Source organism: Montipora foliosa, chromosome 10 (assembly GCF_036669935.1).
Source record: "Montipora foliosa isolate CH-2021 chromosome 10, ASM3666993v2, whole genome shotgun sequence".
Lineage (NCBI taxonomy): Eukaryota > Metazoa > Cnidaria > Anthozoa > Scleractinia > Acroporidae > Montipora > Montipora foliosa.
The window spans coordinates 25,792,613-25,815,112 of record NC_090878.1 but is presented as its reverse complement, the minus strand read 5'-3'; the positions used below and the strand labels follow the sequence as shown (position 1 = coordinate 25,815,112).

General features: G+C 37.6%; 1 protein-coding gene and 1 pseudogene across 1 annotated transcript in view; one reads left to right on the top strand and one right to left on the bottom strand.

Moving 5' to 3' along the window:
- The first annotated feature begins 9,213 nt into the window (after positions 1-9,213).
- LOC137974289 (octopine dehydrogenase-like) overlaps positions 9,214-22,500 on the top strand; it is a 32,619-nt gene continuing 19,332 nt past the window's right edge. The window contains exon 1 of the mRNA XM_068821171.1: positions 9,214-9,307. Within this exon, the coding sequence (XP_068677272.1) occupies positions 9,251-9,307 (57 nt within the window). The 5' untranslated portion in view covers positions 9,214-9,250. The remainder of the gene's footprint in view (positions 9,308-22,500) is intronic.
- LOC137974130 (uncharacterized) lies at positions 15,318-19,761 on the bottom strand (annotated as a pseudogene).

Here is a 22,500-nt window from a genome sequence, read left to right as displayed (position 1 = left end):
AGAATACGTTCCCCCTATCCTGGGGAAAACCGCCTGTGGGTACGGCTTAGGTGATTCATGACCATCCTTTGGTCAATCCAGGTCCAAAGAGATCGGGTCATGCCTTCACAGCCTACCTGACCGGCCAGTTGTGGCAAGTTGACCATGTTAAAGCACTAGCCTCCAGTCAACCTGTTAATGAGAGGTCCCTACATGACTTGAAACCCAACTTGGACAGACCTCTGACAGGGAAAGGTCCTGACGATCCACCTTCAAAGAGTGTAGGTTCAAGAGGCCTCTTCATGACTCATGAACCAACTTCCTCCATATGATATACCAATAAAGCCTTTCAGGCCTGCCCTTGCTGACTTCAAACAATTCACTCCAAAATCTTATACGTAAGCCCAGCTCAAACATAGCACATAAGTGTGGTTTTAGGTGGCCCATCAACATCACACGGTCGGGGAGGAAAGCATTCATGCTAGGGTTAGCCACATTCCAAAATTGTCCATTATGGTATCCCAGGCCTTCGGGAATGTGCAACGACATTGAAACTTGCATTACTCTATAGGCCTCGTCGGAGGGTTGGTGTCTGAGGGGACACTTTCCCAGTGGGGACCAAGATGCCAGGTGTTTTTGCCGTTTGCATGCACAGCCTGTGGACTACGTGCAGAGGCCAAACCAGTGATGCAGTCGTATAGCCCTTGGAAGCCTGCATCGAATTGCACAGGTTTCTGGTGAACCCCTGGTAAGTAAGGCTGGCCTTTCAGGGAAGTGCCATGCAGATGACAAGTGCTGTCTTCATACATAGTAAAAAAAACACCACTGAGTGAGGACACGTATCTGGGTCCTGGAAACCTGGTCCTCAAGGCCCTGAACGAATGCTTGGCAAAGTGCTAGAGTTAGGGTTAGCGTAGTGGGATGACCATTATCTGTGTGAATTTAATAGACCAGTGCTCAGAGAAGGTTTGTACCGTACATATCCACTGTCTTTCATGGGACTGTCATGGGTGTGGTCGGAGTGCATTAGCATTTATGGTTAGTCTCCAGGGAGAGCTAACATCAGGGGGAGTTTGGCATTTTCTTGTAGGTATGCCAGTGTCCAGGGTGAACCCTGCCACTCCCATGTACAATCAAATGGGGCATCCAGTGGTGCAAGTCGCACACCCAGGGAAGGCTCTACACCCTATCAAAAACACCTTTTTTGACCATAACTTCCCCCCCCCCCCCCCAACCCGTTATCCTCCAGACCCAACTAGAATTGTCTGCCAGTGTGAGACGCACCTGGCTGCCAAATTTCAGCATCGAACCTTAAAAGCGAGGGTCACAATACATCAACACTTATCTAGCCTACTTCTGAAGACTCCGAAGTCCTGTTAGTGTATGCAACTCTCACCCCATTTGACAGGCCAAGTAACCCTAGAAAGTCAAAAGTAAATTTATCCCAACATATCATATATCGCTAGAAAGGCCTCGCTGAGCTTTACCACGTGACGAAATCTGGGCATCCTGTGTGGTGTTGGGTGTCCTGTGCAACGTTTTAACTGCATAGCATTCCTACCTTTTATTCCCTTGGGACCAAACTCAGTCAACGTGCAGGACACTTTGCCCCACCCATCAATACCACTTTCGCCCCGAGGCGAATCGACCCGCGGACGCTACGACCATAGTGCAGTTATAACATTGACAAATTGACTTGACGGAGCCGTTTAAAACGTAATAAGTGATTGAAATATGCTTAAAACTGCTTTATCTACGGTCTAACGCTAGGTGAGAAAATAGATCTATGAAATTAAGCCAATTTTGAACATCGATTTTCACTGTGGATTACCCGGCATAAAAATGCCGTTAAACGTAAAAAGTAAAAAGTATACTATAGTACATTTAAGACATTGAGAAATTCACTTCACGGAGCCGTATAAACGTAAAAGGCCACTGAAATACGCTTAAATTACGTTATCTTCGATATAACGCTTGGTGAGAAAATAGATTTATGAAATTAAGCCAATTTTTAAAAATGCCCGCAAAAAATATACTATAGTACATCAAGAGATTATGAAGGTAAGAGAGGTAATCCCTCATACTGGCCCTATTCCCATCGTAATCCCTCTTAGGTAATTTTTAGATCTCCTCCGGGATCCGGTATTCCCACGAGGGTTAACTGATAGCCAATCAGACGTCCCCATTTTTACCCATGTTGACAGCTGAGCGAATTCCCACGCAATGATTCACGTCGTTCGCGATTTACCATCAAACAAAAATGGCGGAGGATGTTGAGACAAACGCGTATATACATTTTGTGGACGAACGTGACTTGTTGACTACAGAGTTAAGCGATTTCAATGACTTATGTTTTGAAACCTGTATCTTGGAAGGAAAGAGTTATGTAACCGACAGGATTTTGTACAGAATGGCAAATGGAAGACTATAGTCGATAAGTACGATCTCTCTGAATTTAATAAACGCATTCTCGGTTCCCTTTGCGGGATTAAGATGTGATGACTTAATTCTTATATGGTGATAAAGTAGACAGATAGAGCTCTACAACAGTGCCAAATTGAATCAAGCGTCCGATAAAAATTTTTGAACTCGTGTTATCGGATTCAAGTGAATTTGCATAGCACGTATGTTAAATATAGCTGTCTCCTTAAAAAAAGATTTAACACGGTTTCGTGTATGGCACAACCTTGAATGTGGTATCATTGAAAACTAGACAATTAAGCGATTTCAGTTATAGAATTTGGAAACCTGTATCTTGAAAGGATCGAGTTTTATAAGCGACAGAATTTTGTAAACATTGGCAATTCGCAGACTACAGTCAACAAGTAATATATCGCTGACTTGGTTAACGCGTTCTTGATTTTCTTCGCAAGATTAAAATGTGACGACTTAATTCTTAGATATTCATAAATTAGACAGATATCAGACATGAAAGGAAAACTTCAACAGACAGTGCGATAAAAATGTATGAACACGTTGTATCGGATGGAAGTCAATTTGCAAAGCACGCATGTTAAACATACCTGCATCTTTCAAAATTATTAAACTCGGTTTCGTACATTGGACAGTGTTGAAATATTGGTGTCACTGTAAACAACACAGTTAAGCGATTTGAATGATATATCTTTGCATCTTGTATCTTGAAAGGAACGAGTTTTATAGGCGACAGAATTTTGTACACAATGAAATATCGCGGACTAACAGTCACCAAGTAACATATTCCTGACTTGGTCAACGCGTTCTCGATTTTCTTAGCGGACTTAAACTATGGTGACTTAATTCTACGATATTCATAAATTAGACAGCTAACGCTTTCACACAGTACCAAACATGACAGGAAAATTTCAATTGACCGCGCGATAAAAATTTTTAAAACCGTAAGATCGGATTGAAGTCAATTTGCAACGCACGTATAAATGAAAATTTTGCAGTTATATTTATCTACAGATAATTAACAAACGTTCGCACAAAACTTTATCAGTATACTTTTATTATATACCGAAGGAAAATTTCGCAGTAATTGAAATGTCATTAACTGCGATTGATGCGATTGGCTACTTCGCCGTTAAGGAAATTTCATTAACTGCGAAATTTCTTCGCTAGAACATTATTGTGATTGATTACTTCGCCGTTAATGACATTTGAATAACAGCGAATTATTCATTCTGTATTCTACATTGAGTGCCTTTGTTGCGAAATTTTATTGTTATCTGTAGAGTAGAATAATTGCAAAATTTTCATTTGTAAAAGTACCGGCGTAAAATATGGCTGAGTCGGTATCCCTCTTTCAAAATTATTTAACACGGTTTCCTACTTTAGAAAATCGGAAAATTGGTATCAGAGTAAATTATACAGTTAACTGATTTCCATGATGTATGATGGCAAACTGCATCTTGACAGGGACGAGTTTTGTAAGCGACAGAATTTTGTAGACGATGAGAAAGTGCGCACTGAAATGGAAAGGTAACGCAATGCAACCAAGGTAAACATATCTGCATCTGTCAAAATTATTTAACACGGTTTGATAAATTGGAAATTCTTCAAATTGGTATCACTGTAAACTAGACAGTTAAGCAATTCCAAGGATGTATGTTTGAAACCTGTATCTTGCAGACAATGAATTTTATCAGGCCATGAAACTCAATTTTGAAAACGGAGAATGGCATCGTACAGAATTTGCTGCACTTTCCCTCCTCCACGAAACTCCACGTAACGCGCGCGGTAACATTATCCGCTGGAAAATTGATATCATCTAAAAATAACCTAAGAGGGATTACGTTGGGAATAGGGCCAGTATGAGGGATTACCTCTCTTACCTTCATAATCTCTTGAGTACATTTATGACATTGAGAAACTCACTTCACGGAGCCGTTTAAAACGTAATAAGTGATTGAAATATGCTGAAAGTGCATATGACACAAAATTTTATAGTTGCTTGTCCAAAAGAGCTTTTAAAATGATGAAGATTTTGATGTATGCAAATTAGATTACTTGTGACGTCATTTTGTGGACACAAGATGATGTAAAATCACAAAAAATGGAATATCTCCGAAGACTTTTTCTGTATAGAACTGAAACTTTTTGCAGATCTTATACTCATTACAAAGTTCCATGACATGGCCCAGTGTGATGTTTCCATAGCAACACAATGGGCTCCAGGCCCCCTTCATATATATATATATATATATATATATATATATATATATATATATATAGTTTTCAAAAATTGTAACGGTCACTTTTGAAAATGTGTGTTGACTAGCATACGAAACGTCAAGTTTAAAAAAATGCGTTGGAATACAATGTTTATCACCGCTGTTTGTGATATTTTCTCAATCAAGTGATTGAAATATTCTTAAAACTGCCTTATCTACGGTCTAACGCTTGGTGAGAAATAGATCTATGAAATCAGGCCAATTTTGAGGATCGATTTTCACTCTAGATTACCCGGCACAACAATGCCCGCAAAAAGAATACTGTAGGACAATTATGACATTGAGAAATTCACTTCACGGAGCCGTTTAAAGCCATTGAAATACGCTCAATTACTTTATCTACGGTGTAACGCTTGGTGCCAAAATAGATCTATGAAATTAAGCCAATTTTTAAGATTGATTTTCACTCTTGTCCGCAAAAAATATACTATAGTACATTTATGACATTGAGAAATTGACTTCACGGAGCCGTTTAAAACGTAATTAGTGATTGAAATATGCTTAAAACCGTTTTATCCACGGTTAAAGACTTGGTGAGAAGTTAAATCTCTAAAATTAGGCCATTTTGAAAATTGATTTTCACACTAGATTACCCGGCATAACAATGCCCGCAAAGATTATACTAAAGTACAATTATGGCATTGAAATATTTACTTCACAGGCCGTTTAAAACGTCATAACCCATTGAAATACGCTTAAAACTGCTTTATCTATGGTCTAACGCTTGGTGAGAAAATAGATCTGTGAAATTAGGTCAATTTTGAACATCAATTTTCACTCTAGATTACCCGGCATAAAAATGCTCGCGAAAAGTCATACCATAGCAACTTCATGACATTGAGAAATTAACTTCACGGAGCAGTTTAAAACTCAATAAGTGATTGAAATATGCTTAAAACTGCTTTATTTACGGTTAAAGACTTGGTGAGAAGTTAAATCTCTGAAATTAGGCCATTTTGAAAATTGATTTTCACTCTAGATTACCAGGCGGCATAAAATTGCCCGCAAAGAGTAGCGTATAGTGCATTTATGACATTGAGAAATTCACTTCACAGAGCCGTTTAAAACGTAATAAGCGATTGAATTGTGTCAAAACTGCCTTATACACGGTTTTTTAAGGCTTGGTGAGAAGTGAAATCCCTGAAATTAGGCCATATACTGAGTTTAGTACATGTTATGACTTTGCGAAATTCACTTCACGGAGCCGTTATAGTCTTTAAAGCGTAACAAGGGATTGGAATTTGCGTTAAATTGATTTAAGTATGATTGTTTACACATTTTAGGCTTAAATGCCGTTGTAATTTTCATTTTTCGCTTAGAAATTTTACCATTCGCTTCGGTTAGGTTCGTATTGAATTGTGGGGAACATACTATAGTGATACCCGCGTACTACGGTGCATTTTCAGCGGGTGTCACCCACAGGAGTCGCGAGAATCGGGTGAGTATTTACTAAATTTTTGTCATCGCGGAAAGACGATCCAGCCCTCCGTACGTATCAGCGGTGTTGCCTAATACAGACTGCGCGTTGATATACATGTTAACACTGACAGAGCGACACCGCGGCAAAATGAGTGCGCATGCTCCGCTTCGAACACATTTGATTCATTTGATTCGAGCTTTTGAGCTCTCTGTTTTTGAGTTTATTCGGCGGTGAAGGAAAAGTTCTATTGGACCTTTTGATGATCAAGATCTCACGCTCAACATGGACTCGACAGAAAAACTAAACAGTAGTTCCGAGTTGTTTCCAACGAGAAAGTCAAAAGAGGTAAGCTTATTTTAGGCATGAAATATTTATTTGTTTATGTCGTTTCCATGGCAGTTATCTTTGCAAAACCATGTTTGCTCGTGTTTCGGTCACAACGTTGAAGACCTAAAGGTTGTAAATTTTAAACTGATAACATTTTTCGTTTACTGTTTTTCGCCTAAGGGCAATTCCTCTAAAAACGCGGAGGGTTTTGACAAAACAGAAGTTTTAACCTCTGACATGTGATACGAGAACCATGGATTTTTTTGTGACCTTGTTCTCCACAGCAAGAGCAATGGTTTGTATGGTAGATGGTGATGCTCTTTCTTTTCCAGCTCTGTGTTGCTTTGCAGGACACACCAGGTTGTGGTATGATTAAATTTAATTGATCTCTAGATTTCTGTTGATTTCATTGTCCCAGTTATCTGACCTGAAGAAATCTTGTGGAAAGTGTTGAAATCTGGATGGCTGTCATTTTGACTGTCATTACTTTCAAGATGTGAGCAACTGTTTTTATCTGCATTGTTAGACAAAACCTCTTATTAAGGGAGTCAGTTAAGTTGTTTAGTCTTTTTATAAAGGGATCTTTACAAATAGAGCACAGATTTCCATGTTTTTTTCAAGTATCTTAAGTGACATCTGTGCATGAAAATGACCAAGTGATAATATGTATGGGTTATTGACCAAGCGTGAGGTCAAGATGACTGGATATTGGCCAAGTTCTTTTTTTTGCGTGTTTATGGACCGAGACGAAGTCGAGGTCCATAAACACGCCAAAAAAGAACGAGGCCAATATCCAGTCATCTTGACCGAACAATCTTGGTCAATAAAGGATTTATTATATGACTTAAAACACCAAAAAATGATCTTTGATCTTGCGGGACCAAGCGAGAAATCCCGAGCGGGCAGTATCGCTCCATCTTGCCCGCTCAGGTAGCCAATCAGAGCGCGTGATTTGGTTCATCTTGCCCGCTCACGGAGCTAGTCATATAATAATAAATATTATTGTTTTACTTTGATCAGTTTCCTGTTGTTTCTTAAACATGTCATTTATTCTTATTCCAGTGCTTAAGTCTAAAACTGTTCCTGGTGTGTGTGTGCTGATCTGGTCAAACCATGCATGGCAAGCAACATTCCAGATTGTTTTCAGAGATTGTGATGAGGATTTCAGCGTTGAATATTTTATTGGTTTTGTGATGAAAAAAGCCAGGGTTGTTATTCATCTCTCATTTTTTCCTGCATGAGATCCTGCATGATGACAACAGTATTACTGCAAATTAAACATCACAGATGTGAGCATGTCAGTGATTAATACAAGATAGTTTCCAAACAGCTCTTCAAAATTGTCTAGAAAAGGGACGATAATTATTTACTTTCCACACCTTCTAAGTCAATGTTTGAACAAGCAAATATAATTTGGTTGTTTAATCCAAGTAAACTGTCTTACTTTCATTAATACAGCTGTATGTTATTGTAGTCTTTCTCTTGCTAAGCATTGGTTTGGATGTTAACTTCTGAGAATGCTCCTACTTGTAATAGTCTTAATAATGAATATATGGTACTAACAACAATAAAATTATAGAGATATTTGAGTTACTGTATATTGTGTTTTGTGGTAACACATACCATAGTAGTTGTTGTGGTTGTTGTTGTTGTTGTTGTGGATAGAGTCATTGTGGGTCCAGATAGAGCCATTGTGGGTCTATCATTGGGTAGTGAAACTGGATCAGTTGTGCATAATAAAATGTTAGAGTATGAAGCAGAATGCCTCTAGTCTTGCTGGATGTATGATTACATTCCTCTCTCAGCATCTTGACACACAGTGCAAAATTTAGGCTGGATTTTTGCTGGTGCAATGCATGCAAAAGTGAAATCAGTATTTTCCAAACACGTGCAGGTGAATGGTTTCTTATTTCATTATCATGATTCTCATGTCTCCCCACCCTCATCCCAGCAAGGCTCTACAAGGTGATCAACAAAGCTGGAGAAAAAAATTATAGTCACCAGCCAGCTGCAGGAAAAATACTGAAAAATATTTTCAACGATGGACCACTACCAAACTCCAAGTAAAAGGGAAACATCAAGTAGCATTGGAGTCAAATTTATACTTAGTTTCAAAACTTTTTTGCGATCCTCTCTTAAAATTAAGATTTCTTTTCTTTATTTTATTGCCTTGCTCTTGGAAAAGTAACTAGTGTTGTAAAATATGAGAATGGAGGGCAGGGAAGTGACTTATCCAAGTTGCCGAATGAGTGGGATGCGGGCATGAAAAGAACTTATTTCTCGCTTTCAAATGATTCCAATGAAACAAGCAGACAATTTCCTCGTTCAACAGGAGCAACAGAAGCCATCTTCGCAGTAGAAATTACCACTGTGCCCTTGCAAAGATGTTTACCCCGCGTTTTCCATCTCAGTGCACAGTTTTCCCCCCAGAAGTTTACCAACGCAGAGACCATCGCGACTAATAACATTACAAACTTCGTCCTTTTGCTCTAGCGCTCGAATGCAAGGTAAAAATTCTCCTGGTTTGAACCATAGTTTTTTGGTTTGAAAAGACACACGGAAGATTAGTCTTTCAGGAAGCTCTCTTCAAAATTTAAACCTTATCAAAGTAGTGTTGTCCTTATCATCGCAAAATGAAAACAAACACAGAGAATTTAACTTGCCGCCATTTTGCCGCGCTGTTCTCCTATTGCAAATTTAATTGGTACCAGTCCCTCGCGCGTGGAAAAGATTCGCGCGTGGCTCAAGCCTGCGCACTCATTTTGCCGCGGTGTTGTCGTAAACACTTGAGTGCAAAGTTCTTACGAGGATGGCAGACAAGAGACAAGACGAAACTTGTAACCAAAGCCAGGCATCATCTGAAAAAGTAAGGGACATATTTCCTGTTCAAACTAAATCGATTACTTTTATAGGACTCTCAAGGCCCTTTATCGCGTTTTTAGTGGGAGATGATTTCAGTTTTGTTTGATGACGTTCCGAATAAATTCAAATTTATCGGGCTATGTTGCCCAGTATCCGACCACTTCAGTTTAAAACTACTATAATTTTCCTTCCTTAGCCGAAAGAGCTAAGTCGTATACTGGTACCGATCGGATACTAGGCAACATACTGTACACGAGTCACAGCGATTTTTCGTCGCTAGCCTCGCTTCACGTTTTTGTTATGATGAAGAGGAACAGCCTTATACATGTATTACCGCGAAAAGCAACTCAAGGTTAAGACAAAAAATCTTGTGTGACATCGATTATTAAAGTTTTGCGGTCGATGAAAGTCTTTTTGTGTCGAGGTGTCGGTTTGTCTGCAACGAGTATTTGGCGAGCACACTTTCGATCCATTTTTGTGCTGTCCAAGGGTCTGCTTCAGATCGTAGTTAATGTCCAACTAAATAAATATCACTGTGTTGGTAAGTGCAACTCATCGTTGATTCCTCGAGTTCCTATTTTAGGTTCTTGTTTGCTTCGTTTTGTGGAGATAAAGATATGGTGTTGTTGTCATTTTATATTCGGCTGGTATATTTTGCAGGTTACAGGTTGAAATTTACCGTGACTGTTACATGAATACAATGTAGGTAACCTTAGGCCTAAAGAAACTTTTTTAGGCCTAAGGAGGCCTAAAGAAACTTTTTTAGGCCTAAGGAGGCCTAAAGAAACGTTTTTAGGCCTAATTAGGCCTAAGGTTAGCTATTCATGTAACAGTCACGGTAAATTTCAACCTGCAACCTGCAACCTGCAAAATATACCTGCCGTTTTATATTCCATACTGTTGTTCAACAAGAATATCTCACCTTTTTCTTTTGCATCATTTCTTCGTTTAACTCGAGCACAACACTTAAATTAACTAGTCCTTCCATTTGATGCCGTACAGTTGTCGTTTAAAACCCATGATTTTTGTTGTTAGGTGAGATGAATGTTTTGATTAATAAATTTAGTTTTTGTTTTACCTCAAGTGGAAATTTGTGGCCATACCCCTGAGACTTTTGTCTCGCTTTGTGATGTGGGAATTCCCGTTAACGGGGAATGCCTCTGTTAGTATACTACTTGTTGGCCAAATCTGGTAACGTTTCATGGTGCACTCCCAATGCGCCCTAGCCAGACAAAGTTCCGTTGGTCGGATATCATTTTGAAAATATTAGTATTATGGCCTCACCAAGTCCTACAAACCTTAAATTTAATTCAGGCCAAATGATTATTTTGTGGATTCTTCTGTTAACTTTTTTTGTCATTTCTTGTCAATACGACAGCTCGGGAGTGGAATTAGATTGCACTTAAAAACTTGAATGCCTCTGCATTTCTGTTTATAACTCAATACCTAAATCGTGATATGGGGATCGGCTTCGTCAAAAGATTTTCAAGGACTACCTTAATAATTTGGTGAAATTGAAAGAAATTTAAATAGTGCACCCGTTGGTCAAAATAATGTTCGAAGCAGAGCCATCTAAGCAGACATATTTGCTTCTACATATCAGTGATGGCGTGACATTTTGTGGATCACATTGTCACACAACCGTTTGTTTGCAGTTTCGAGATAGAAATTTAAATTTTTAAGAGGGGACTAACTTAGGTGTAAAGTTAGCATTGTTGCTAAGAGAATTTCATCTGGTTTTCAAACCCTGTTTTGCAAATGCAGTATTTTCAGTGAAGTGCACAGGGGTGAACAAACTTTAAAAATGGGCATTGCACTTTGCAACTCAGTCACTAACAAGTACATGAAGCACTTTCCTGTAATTATTCTCTTATTAAAAATTATATAATTATGTAGCAGTTTAATTGTACTACCTGAGCCAAGAGAGATCTAGGCACTCCAAAAGAATCCTTTTGAGATTTGCAGTCCAAACCTTGACATATGAATTCCTATGTACAGTTTAAAAAGTCAGAGGACAGACAACTTTTGGAGGCTTAAAAAGTAAAAGTTATTAAAATTGTTCCAGGTATTTCCATATCATTTGAATGTGAATGCTACGTTATAATGCAAATACAATACAATACACAAAGAATCTTATCCCCAAGAGATTTGAATTGGGTACAACATTGAGTTAGCCAATTTGGTTTATGTGTTTAAGTTAATAACTAAGTGTGACAAAAAACTATAACAATATTATTACCTCTCTCTCTCCATTTACACAATTTACACAGGTTGGCCATAAATTATTATTTCAACATTAAAGGTAGTTTCTACAAATTTTGTTATGTTATTTACAAGAAAGAAAGTACAAGTTGACTGTTTTGGAAGTCATCATACCTTAAAATTGTGTGAAATGCTTCATTAAAATAATAATTATGACATAACCAGGTAAAACATTTGTGATTGCAATCAATAATGTGAATACATTCAAGTGAACAACGATCTCAGGCAAGGAATGATTATTATGTTCTTAACTTAAATGTACCGGTTGTACTCAATCCATTGAACAGGATATCCATTCAGTTGCAATATTTAGACTGTCTGATAAATAAGCAAATACAGGTGTACATACCAGTGAGTAAGGAAATCAGTATTAGGCAAAATAGTATTAAAAAGATGTTTTTTAAAACAGGGTTTTAGATATACTGTTTCAAAGAGAAAGAGGAAGGTCATTCCAAAAGTATTTTCCAATAACAGATGAGCAGAATTGTCTTATACCGGTTATACATGTAGCATTAGGAAGGAAGGAATAAATGCTGCAAAGATGCATCCTGAGTTGAATATTATTTTACATTGCTTAGAAACCAATGTGTACATTTAAACAATAACTCTCGTGAAATTTCAATATACCTAAGGAAAGGTAATGTGGGGTAATATAATCTTGTAGGGGAACAGCGGGTCTAAAACACAGGTCACATTTGACTGTTCACTCGTTGCATATAAATTCCCCCGTGAGGTACTCAGCCTTGATGATAACAATGCTTTTAAAGTGAAACTACTACACTAACCAGTCCCAACTGACCACCTGCGTTATGTCTTTTTAAGATTTTGCAGAATCTAGTATGAAGATACATGTAGATATGCAGTTATTTAGTGAATATGGGTAAATTAGCGAATGATATAAAAATAATTAATACCTACAAGGTAGAAGTCCCCTACAAGGTATTTACACCCCAAAACCCAACCCCTCAAAACTAGAACACCCAACCCAGCCCAAGATGAAAAAATATATATGGGAAAAAGGTACTAAAATCAACAAGAGCAAACAGAGAAACTATTAACTTTGCAACACTTAAAAGTGTGGTAATGATAACCTGACAAAATAGAAAGACTTAAGCTTAGCTTTAAAAAAAGACAAAGTAGTTTCTGCTTTGATATCACCAGGAATAGCATTCCAAATATTGGAAAGTCTGATAAAAAACGAATCCCTAAAAAGTGAAGTTCTAAAATAAGCTGTTGTTAGATAAAGTCCAGAGGAACCATGGCATGATTTACTGTTACAGTACTTAACATAATTTTCTAAGTTTAACTGAATAATCCCTGATTCACATTTATAAAAGAAAAGAAGGTCTAGATGCTCAAGCCAGTAATTAAGCGGTAATAAATTTAGATGGAAAAAGCGGATTTGATAATTCATAAAGAGATAAAATATTGAGTTTTATTTAAATTTCAAGTTGACTTGTTAGCACAAAGCAAGTGATAAATATTTGGTAGTTCAGAGTTAAATTAAATTAATGTGAAATATAAGTTTATCTGTATAAATTATAGTGTTTTGGCATGCATGCGTTTCCCTCCACATAATGTATACGGGGTTTCAACAAATTGCTATTTACAGGGTGTCAAGTGGATAAAAGGGTAACAAAAAATAAGAAGAAGAAAATCGGGTTTTTTTAGCCTAAAAGTAGGAACAAAATAGCAGTATTTAAATGGAAATGCATAATTATAGTCATCATTGCGAGATTCAAAATAATTGTTTGGTCAACATGAAGCACAAGCTTACAACATTTTTCTCAAGCCATGAGCACAAAAAGAGGAAATTTTCCCTGAAAAACAATCGAAGTTTAAAGACACAGAAAAATAGGAAATAGCAATAGCTCGCATGCACCTTCATCAACTATCTACTGTGCAGCTTCCTACAGATCCCCTATTATCTAACCCCTGATTTCAATCCATGGCGTTATAGTAAAACCTCCACACAAGTTGCTAGTTGAAACTAGTAATTAAAATTTAGGAACTGGTGAAGAAGAGGACGTTAACAACGCTGGCATTTCTTGTAAGCTAGGTTTTTTCTGTTGACAAGAAGGAAAGTAAAACACATTAATTTTTAAAAGAACATTTTATAGGCTGTGGTTGCGTATGTTAGCTTGAGATTATACACAAAACGAAAGGAATAGCGAACTCATCTTACCTTAGCAGACTTCAACTGACACCGCGGCCTAGGCTGAACTGCCACTTCAATCTATCTATGTGCATGAAGCCACCGACTAAAATTGCAAGAAAATTTCGCTAGAGCGCAAGACTGTGAAGAAATTTTACCACTGAAATACCGCTATTCCCAAAGAAAAAAAGGTGTAAACGATGCTGTTGCTATAAGAAATCCCTGGAGCAAGCAATAGAACGAGACATCTTCGGCCGCCATTTTGTTTGTTATTTGGTTGGCGCGCGTGTCAAAAAAGCCTGGGCACAAGCAAATTATCAACCAATCAGACAAAAGTCCCCCTTGCTTTAACTAGCTAGAGTGTCAACTGGGGTATTGCCTCCTGGGATGAGCTTTAAACTTGAGCCCGTGATATGGTTACGTGATTCGCGTCACATTGGCATATACATGGAGGGGTGGGTGGACGGACGGACGTACGGACGATCTATGACATCATGGCTAAAAAACCAAAATTTCTCGCATTGATGGGTTACCATATTTTCTTAACTATGGTGCTCCGCGCGCGCGGAGCTCCGTTAAAATGTAAAACAAACATTTAGAAGACCGCAATAGGAAATAAAATTGAAATACGAATCGAAACATATTACAGTGACATGCATTTACAAGATCTATATGGCTGTCTGGTCTCTCAATAGACTGGTCTCTCAATAGACATGATGGACAAGAACATACAAATAGTTGTAGTAGGTGTCATACGTTAAAAATAACAATGTATCATAGGTTTTGCATTTGAAAGCCAACACGGTGTTTTGTGTCATGGCTGTCGTTGGTTTTGTATTATTTGTTTGGTATTTTCCTACTGTAGGGTAGTATTATTTGGACTTTTCCATTGAAAGGTTGAAAAATCGTGACTATCTGACTATCCGACAGACGATAGAGAAACAAAATCATCTTGCATGCACGTGCTTTGCTATGATGTGCACAGGCTTGGAGATGATGTCATTTGTGTTTCTCCGTGCTGTAATCTGTGGTGGGCACAATTTGGAGTCTCAAGATCGATGCACGGGTTGTCCCAAAAAGTCTGCATTCGGTCTGCATTTGAACTGCGTTCTATCGAACGCAAAAAGCGATGGAATTGCAAAAAAGATGTACAAAGAAACGGCTACGTGAATAAACGACAAAAATGTTTTCGTAAAGGTCATTGCACCAGTTATGCTTTAGATCGAAAACAAACTTTTCTACGCTAGAGCCGCGGAGTTAAAACACAAAATGCATTGCCAGGAAAGTCTTTCACTCACATGGATCGTCCGTTTAGACGAATCGGGGTAGTTTATGCACTGCAGTGAGTAGTCCGATTTTGTTAACCACTCGTAAGATTACAGACTGAATTGGACTCCACTCATTCCTATTACCATTACTAAAAGAAGATTCCTATCAAATCTCATTTGAAATGATAATAATTGTTTGTAATAAGTAATGGTAATAGGACTGAGTGGAGTGCAATTCAGGGAGTAATCAAGCAAGATTAGTGAGTTGTACGACACGAAGTCCTACTACCAAATAATTGTGTCAATAACAAAACGGAGAAACTATGGAATTAAAGATTTACTAGACTCTGTAGCGCGGTTTGTACAGCGGCGTCGATAGGAACGTTGGTAAACAGCGATTCGTCCACGTCGAAAGACACCATGATTTCGTTAGCTCGGATAGTCTCGCTGCTAATGGTATATACGAAGTGAGCTGAATTAGTCACCGTGAAACCCGAGTTACTTGTTAATTTTATTTTTTATTTTTTTTAAATTTATTTTTAATATTTTCTCCAAACAAAATAGAATAATTAATTTAAGTATAAGAAATAAAATGGAGAAGGGCAGGATATAGTAAAAACTAATTTATTTAGTGCCCATTAACACTGATTATAATTTATAGCTCTTTACAATAAGTCCATACATAAGAATAAGAAATAATGATAAATAAATAAACACACATAAGCACATGTACACAGACACATACATTATGCACACACACAACGTACATCATGGCACGAGTCAAGGAGATTTATAGTACTGAGCAAAATAATATTTGAAAACTGCTTTTTTGAAAAGAATTTTCGAGGATATATTTCGAACGGAAAAAGGAAGATCATTCCAAAAATATTGACCAATAACAGTAGGGCAGAATTTTCTTATGTTTGTCCTAGAGTAAGGAATAATTGTAGAGAAGTTGCAGTCCGTGTGGAATAATTATGTTGCTCAGAAACTAGGGATATTGAAAAATTACATGGCTTGTTATCACAAAGATGATCATAAAGAAATAAACAAGTATACATTTTAACAACATCGCGAAATTTCAATAAACCTAAGTTAACATAATGTGGAGTAATTATGATCTTGTAAAGGAACATCATTAATAATTCTAATTGCTTTGTTTTGGAGTCTTATAAGCTGCAGTAATGGGTTTTCATAATTATTACCCCACAGAATGCAACCATATATAAAATAAGGGTAAGTAAGAGAATAATAAATACTAGTCAAACATTGATTACCTAAATAACGCTTTACCTTGATCATAATATTAATACACTTGCTAATTTTATCACAAATATATGTTATATGATCATGGCATCTGACAGGATGCGGCGATGAGGATCCGCATAATTCACTGAAATCCGCATCTTCCGCATAATTCCGATATTTTCCGCAAAAAACAGAAGAAATACCCGATATTAGTGATAAAGCAGCTCCTTAACATCCTCAAAAACATAAAAGCCGAAGAAAATGACTGTTTTGAAACGCTTATTTTCCTGAACATTGAAGAAAACACACCATTTCGTTCGCAAGATGAAAGATCGTAAGCAGTTTCCGCGCTTTTTTTCGCCAATGAGCCTGGACACTAGTTTTTGTTCCTACAATGCTTTCCATTGGACGAGAAACAGTTACATTTCAGCTAATGACGTGACTGATAAGAAACTAAGTCAATGATCGAGGGAATGGATCGTGCTCCAAAGGTATTACAATTTTGCTCCATTATCTTCAAATTGAAACAAAATTCATGACAAGAAACAAAATAATTTTTTATCCCTTTATTTATTTTACCAAACGTTGCGGCAAAATCCCAACTGCTAACCCTTTTATTTCAACGGTGAAAGCTGGTCGCAAATTGGTGACTCCTCATGTATTTTAATCCCAAAGGGCAAAAATTCGGTCACAAATGCGATTGTATTGGTTGCAATTTCGATTACGGATTTACCGTAAGCATGTAAACACATTGGACGGGCCTAATTATTAGTTTTATAACTTGTTTAAATTTCCGCATAATCCGGTGTAATTTCCGCATAATCAACGCATGTTTCCGCACAATATGGCCAAAAATTTCCGCGTAATCTTTCATTTTTTTCCGCATCCTATCAGAAGCCATGTATGATCATGCCAGGATAAGTGATCATCGATACAGATACCTAAAAATTTCAGACATGTGACTTGTTCAAGACATTGACCTGCTAATGTTAATGGAGGAAGTAAGTTGTAATTTATTTTTTTACGCGGTTGGAAAATAAGATATTTTGTTTTCTTTAGGTTTAAAGTTAACTTATTAGCTCATAACCAGTCATAGATATTTATAAGTTCTGAATTAACTTGCAGCAAAAGTTTGTCTATATTTTTATCAGAGGCTGTTAGAGAGGTATCATCAGCAAAAAGTCTCATAGTGAAGAAATTGGAAGCTTGGATAAAGTCATTGATATATACTACAAATAGCAATGGTCCAAGGTTTAAGCCCTGAGGAACACCAGTTAAGATAGAAATGGTATCAGACATAACACCATTCACAGATACTCTTTGTTTCCTCTTGTTCAAATAAGATTTAAACCGAATAATATCAGAATTTGAAATACTATAAAAAAGTAATTTAGACAATAGTATTGAATGGTTAACAGTGTCAAATGCTTTGCTTAAGTCCAAGAAAATTCATACAGCGTAATCACCTTGATCAAGAGTTGTAGAAATTTCCTCTACAAGATCTACAAGACAATCCACAGTAGTGCAACCTGGCTTAAATCCATTGATTAAAAACGATAATATCTTCAGTAAAAAAATAATGACTTAATTGAGTAAATATATATTTTTCAACAATTTTGGCTAATGCAGGAAGAGCAGAAATAATGGTCTATAATTATCACACTCTAAACGAGAACCCTGCTTGAAGACAGGAATCACTTTTGCGATTTTTAATTTCTCTGGGAAAATACCTTGTTTAATAGACATGTTAATAATATGGGTAACACGGCGAAAGATCTGAAATGCCGCTACAGAAAGTAAAAAAGGATGGACTTTGTCCACTCCGAAAGATTTTCTGCCATCAAGATTCTCGAGAAGAAGAAAAACCTGTATCTCATTAGCAGGTCTAAAACAAAATTTAGACTTATTTTGTCTAAGATAAGAAGTAAATTGACAATTAGACTTTGGCAGCTTATAGAAGCAAGTTTAGTAGGTATATCACCAAAAAACTTGTTTAAGAGATTGGAAATAGATGCAGAATGATGATATTGTTTGTTTCCAACATGAAGTTTGTCTATAGTTGAAGATGGATGCTTTTTATTAATAATGAAATTAATATTATCCCACATCTTCTTTGCATTAGTAGAGTACGCAAGGACTTGAGTTTAATATGAGGTGCGATATAATTCCTTTATGAAAGTAATTTTATTACGATAAAGTTTATATTTTTTCAGAAATGATGGGTTCCGGGTAATTAGCCATTTTTTGTAAAGTTTGTCCCGCACTTTTATTGATTTTTTTAGTCCTAAGTTATCCACGGTTTAGAAGCTGAATTTCTAACTTAAAATGATTTCAAAGGCGCATGTTTGTTGCTTACGCTATTGAATATGTACTGAAGGAAATGGGACAGACTCTCATTAACATCAAAAGAACTGAAGACTGGTGACCAGTCCACAACATCCAACGCCATTTTAAACAAGTCACTATTAAACCTTTTAAAATCTCTAAATTCAAAAGAGTCTTGGCAAGGCATCTGATCTACCTCATACAATATAGTAAAAACTGGAACAATATAGTAAAAACAATAATTAAAGGAGATAAGATGTTAGCTAAGTAAGCAGATAAATATGCGAAGGTGTTAACGCATGATGAAATAGGTCTTAAGGGTACATCGGCCTTGTGAATCTTTCTCTGATAGATATCCGCTTCGCTTCAAGGTTAGTAGCTTTTCGGACAATTTTCGGGTCAGACGGTCTGTCGGGTCTTTGTTGAGCAGCTGGTATGGTCCCTTCTCGATGAGGGGAGATATCTCAGTGTGATAGGTGTCGGTATCCATGACTACGCTAGCGCACCCTTTGTCCGCTGGGAGCACCTTGTTGGACTCGTCCTCTTTTAAGCCTTAAAGGGCGTCTTTGATTCCTTCGTGATGTTGGGCTCTGGTGGTTCTGCCTGTTGAAGGATATTGTTAACAGCTCTCCTGACAGTGTCTGCTTGTTCAGCGTCGAGTTGTCTGGTGGCTGATTCGACCTTGGCGATAATCTTCGTGGCAGGGATGTATGCAGGAGTTACGGCCAAGTTCAGTTCTTTCTTCAGCAGGGCTATCTTGGCATCGTCGAAGGTCCTACATGTAGAAGTTAAATTAATGACCCAGTTAGTTTTGTCAACATACGGCATATCAATTGGTGACGTAGCCACGTGTTTCTCGCGCAGACGTTTATCAAATTTCTGCATATGTCTGTCTTTGGGGGTGTTAAAGACTCGCTGGGTGTTTGTCTTGATCTGTTCTATTATCCTGTTGGCGTCGTTTGTCGAGAGAGCGGATGTTATACTCTGTGTTGTGGATTCTGCTTCCTTCTTTGCATCTCTCTTTGCCATCTGTGTAAGTCTGATCCGTTCCCTTAGGAATCTCATGGATGCAAGTTCAGCGACTCTGCGTGCGCCCTTTGTGGGAACTGGCGTTTGAACTTGTAGATCTTTAGGGACAACGCGGCGGAGCGGAGCATTCTGTTTAAAATTTAAAGGTGACGCGTAACCAGTCGACCTCATCGCCTGATGAAGACTAGCAGTATGCAGTTGAAACGTCGCGATCTACAGTTGTACATCACAAGTCACCACATCGTGAGACAAACGAGAGTACTTTATTATTATTGTACTTCACCACGATGAATAACAGCAACCTTTTTTACGACATAAATTATGTAGTACAAGCAAATATCATATATTATAAAATAATTGGAATAGTACGCGCACTCTCATTGGTCAATAGCTGTGTTTAGATGAGAGTATGAAAACACGGCTGTGATATCACACAAATTTTGATTGGTTGTGTATTGTCAGACAAGTGTTTTAATTGGCTGGTAGGAAATATGAGCGTTTATCAAGAAAATCTGTTTCAATCAAGAAGTAGAAAACCAGCATTTTCCTTTACTTGTCGAATTCTCTTTGAGGAATATTTTATAAAAGCAATAGAGGACTTATTTTCTGTGTTTCCATAGCCTCATCTGAACACTTGGGGGAGTTGGAAGAATTCTCGAAAGTTATGCAAACCCTCAGCTGCGTCTTGGGTTTGCATGACTGTCTCGAATTCTCCAATCTCCCCCTCATGTTTAGATGAGATGGGGCTATGGAAACACGGAAAATAAATCCTCTATTGCTTAACTAGACGCTCTATGAGCGTACACTGGGTTGCCTGTGGTGCGTGTTACTCAACAACAGAAGGGACTGAGTTGGGTGGTATTGAACTGCAGCATTCCAGGCAATTTTTTCAAGTCAGGGGTCATTAAGACCATTTAAGGGGTCACCCAGAAGTCGTGCCAGCAGAGGCCCTTTGGCTCACACCTTCATACGAGGAAACAGATCTTTTTTTGAGGTTAATAACCTGGCTACCAGCCTATAAATCATTTGTCAGAAAGAAAAAATTCCTGTTATCTTTAGAAAAAAATAGGCACGGATTGCTTACGTGTGGTAGTGCAGTAACACAGCGCTTTATTCCATATTGTCAACTGTCTTCCAGGAGATTCAAGTTGTCTTTGTGTAATATGTAGCTCTAATAGTACACGATATTGTTTTGGTATTGTATATCATTGTAGTGCCATGGTAGAAGTCTTAGGTAAATAGCCCCCTGAGAAGACATGTGGTTACTAGCAAAGTACTACCGTAATTTCCGGCCGATTACCCGCGGGTAATGCGTTAATTTTCCAGTAAACCGCGGTTGCTGCGGGTAATAGGAAGGTGCAGGTAATGCGATAATTTTTAAATCTCAGGTAAGAATTTGACAGATTGAAACAAGTTAAAATGAGGAGAATTAAACCAACACTTCCTTCAAATCTGTGTGTTGCCTCGTTCGTTGATTCAATCTTTAAAATGATGCTTTATTTGCCGTAGTCTTTGTAAAACCGCGCGATGAAAGCCGAAGCAAATTGAATGAAAAACAATAATCTTTCCCTTCGACCACGTCACAACTTGTCCCCTAATTAAAAGTAAATGAGAACGAATTTCTCACTTTAACACATCCTTTTCAATTTTAAGAAAGAGGTTATCGTGAGACACAATTCAATGCTGAAAAAGTAACAAGATGCGAATGTGTTTATTTTGTGATGCCACAAATTTTTCCGTTCAAAACAAATCTTTTACGATCTTGTTTAAATAATTTCAAACCTTTACTACTTAATTAAACTGATGCTTCCTTAAAACTTGTGTGTTGCCAAGCTTGTTTGTTACCGTAGTTCAAGCTGAAAATGCTTCCTATTCAAGATTTGTGTGATGTTTTATTCTAGTGTTCTAAAAGCCCTCAATAAAAGCCGATGCAAATTGAATGAAAAACAAATTAATAGTGTTAAAGTGATTACTGTATTTCACTGCTTTTTTCTTCGCTTAATTTAAAAGCATTTCTCACCTGCACTCCTTTCAATTTTGTATATGAAAGATTGAAAGCATTTTTTGTGAAAGCACGCTCAAAGCTACAAAACAAGATGCCGACATATTTCACGGCACCGCATAATTATTTAGAACGTGATTGTAGGCACGTGTGTAAACAAAACACTAACTACAGTGAAAAATTTGCTGGATTGTTCAGCGCATCAGTGAAATGTTCCTAGCTACCCCTGGCTTGAGTAATAGAGCATTTTCCCGTTTTAAGCGACTTCTTATATAGGCCCGGTCTTTTGCCCCAGGTATTTTTAACACTCGCCCCCACTTTCTCTCAACCTATCAAAATGGCGCTCAATGATCAATCGTAAAGATGTTGGCCTTCAACTCGTATTCTATCGAGTCTTAGCTTTAATACATTGGATATGTAGGTCGTTTTAACAAGACAAACCAGAAATGACTAAGGAGAGTGTTTAAGGCTGCATTATTAAAAGCCAATTCTTAGCAGAAAATGCTATCGATCTTCTGCTTTGTAAACAACAACATGGAATATTCATCGCTCCAAGTTTGTGAGTTCTTGTCCCAGAAATACAGTAGCAAGATTTTTTCGGTTTTGGGGTGCGGGTAATCTGTTGAACGTTTTTCCCCCTTGTGACAAAAATAGACCGCTGCGGGTAATCTGCTGTGTGGGTAATCGTCCGGAAATTACGGTAAACCCAGAAAGATTGAAGAAAATAAAAGGGAATCGAAAAACATTGGCTTCTAAGCTGACATGCTCATCATTTTCAAGTTCCCTCACAACTTCATTACAAGTTTAAGCGTGCACTCCGAGCGTCCGACAGCTTTTTAATACAAAAGTTCACTGAAGTTTTTGTCCCCATCTGGGGGGGTTAGTATCTGGATGGGTGATCTAAAAAA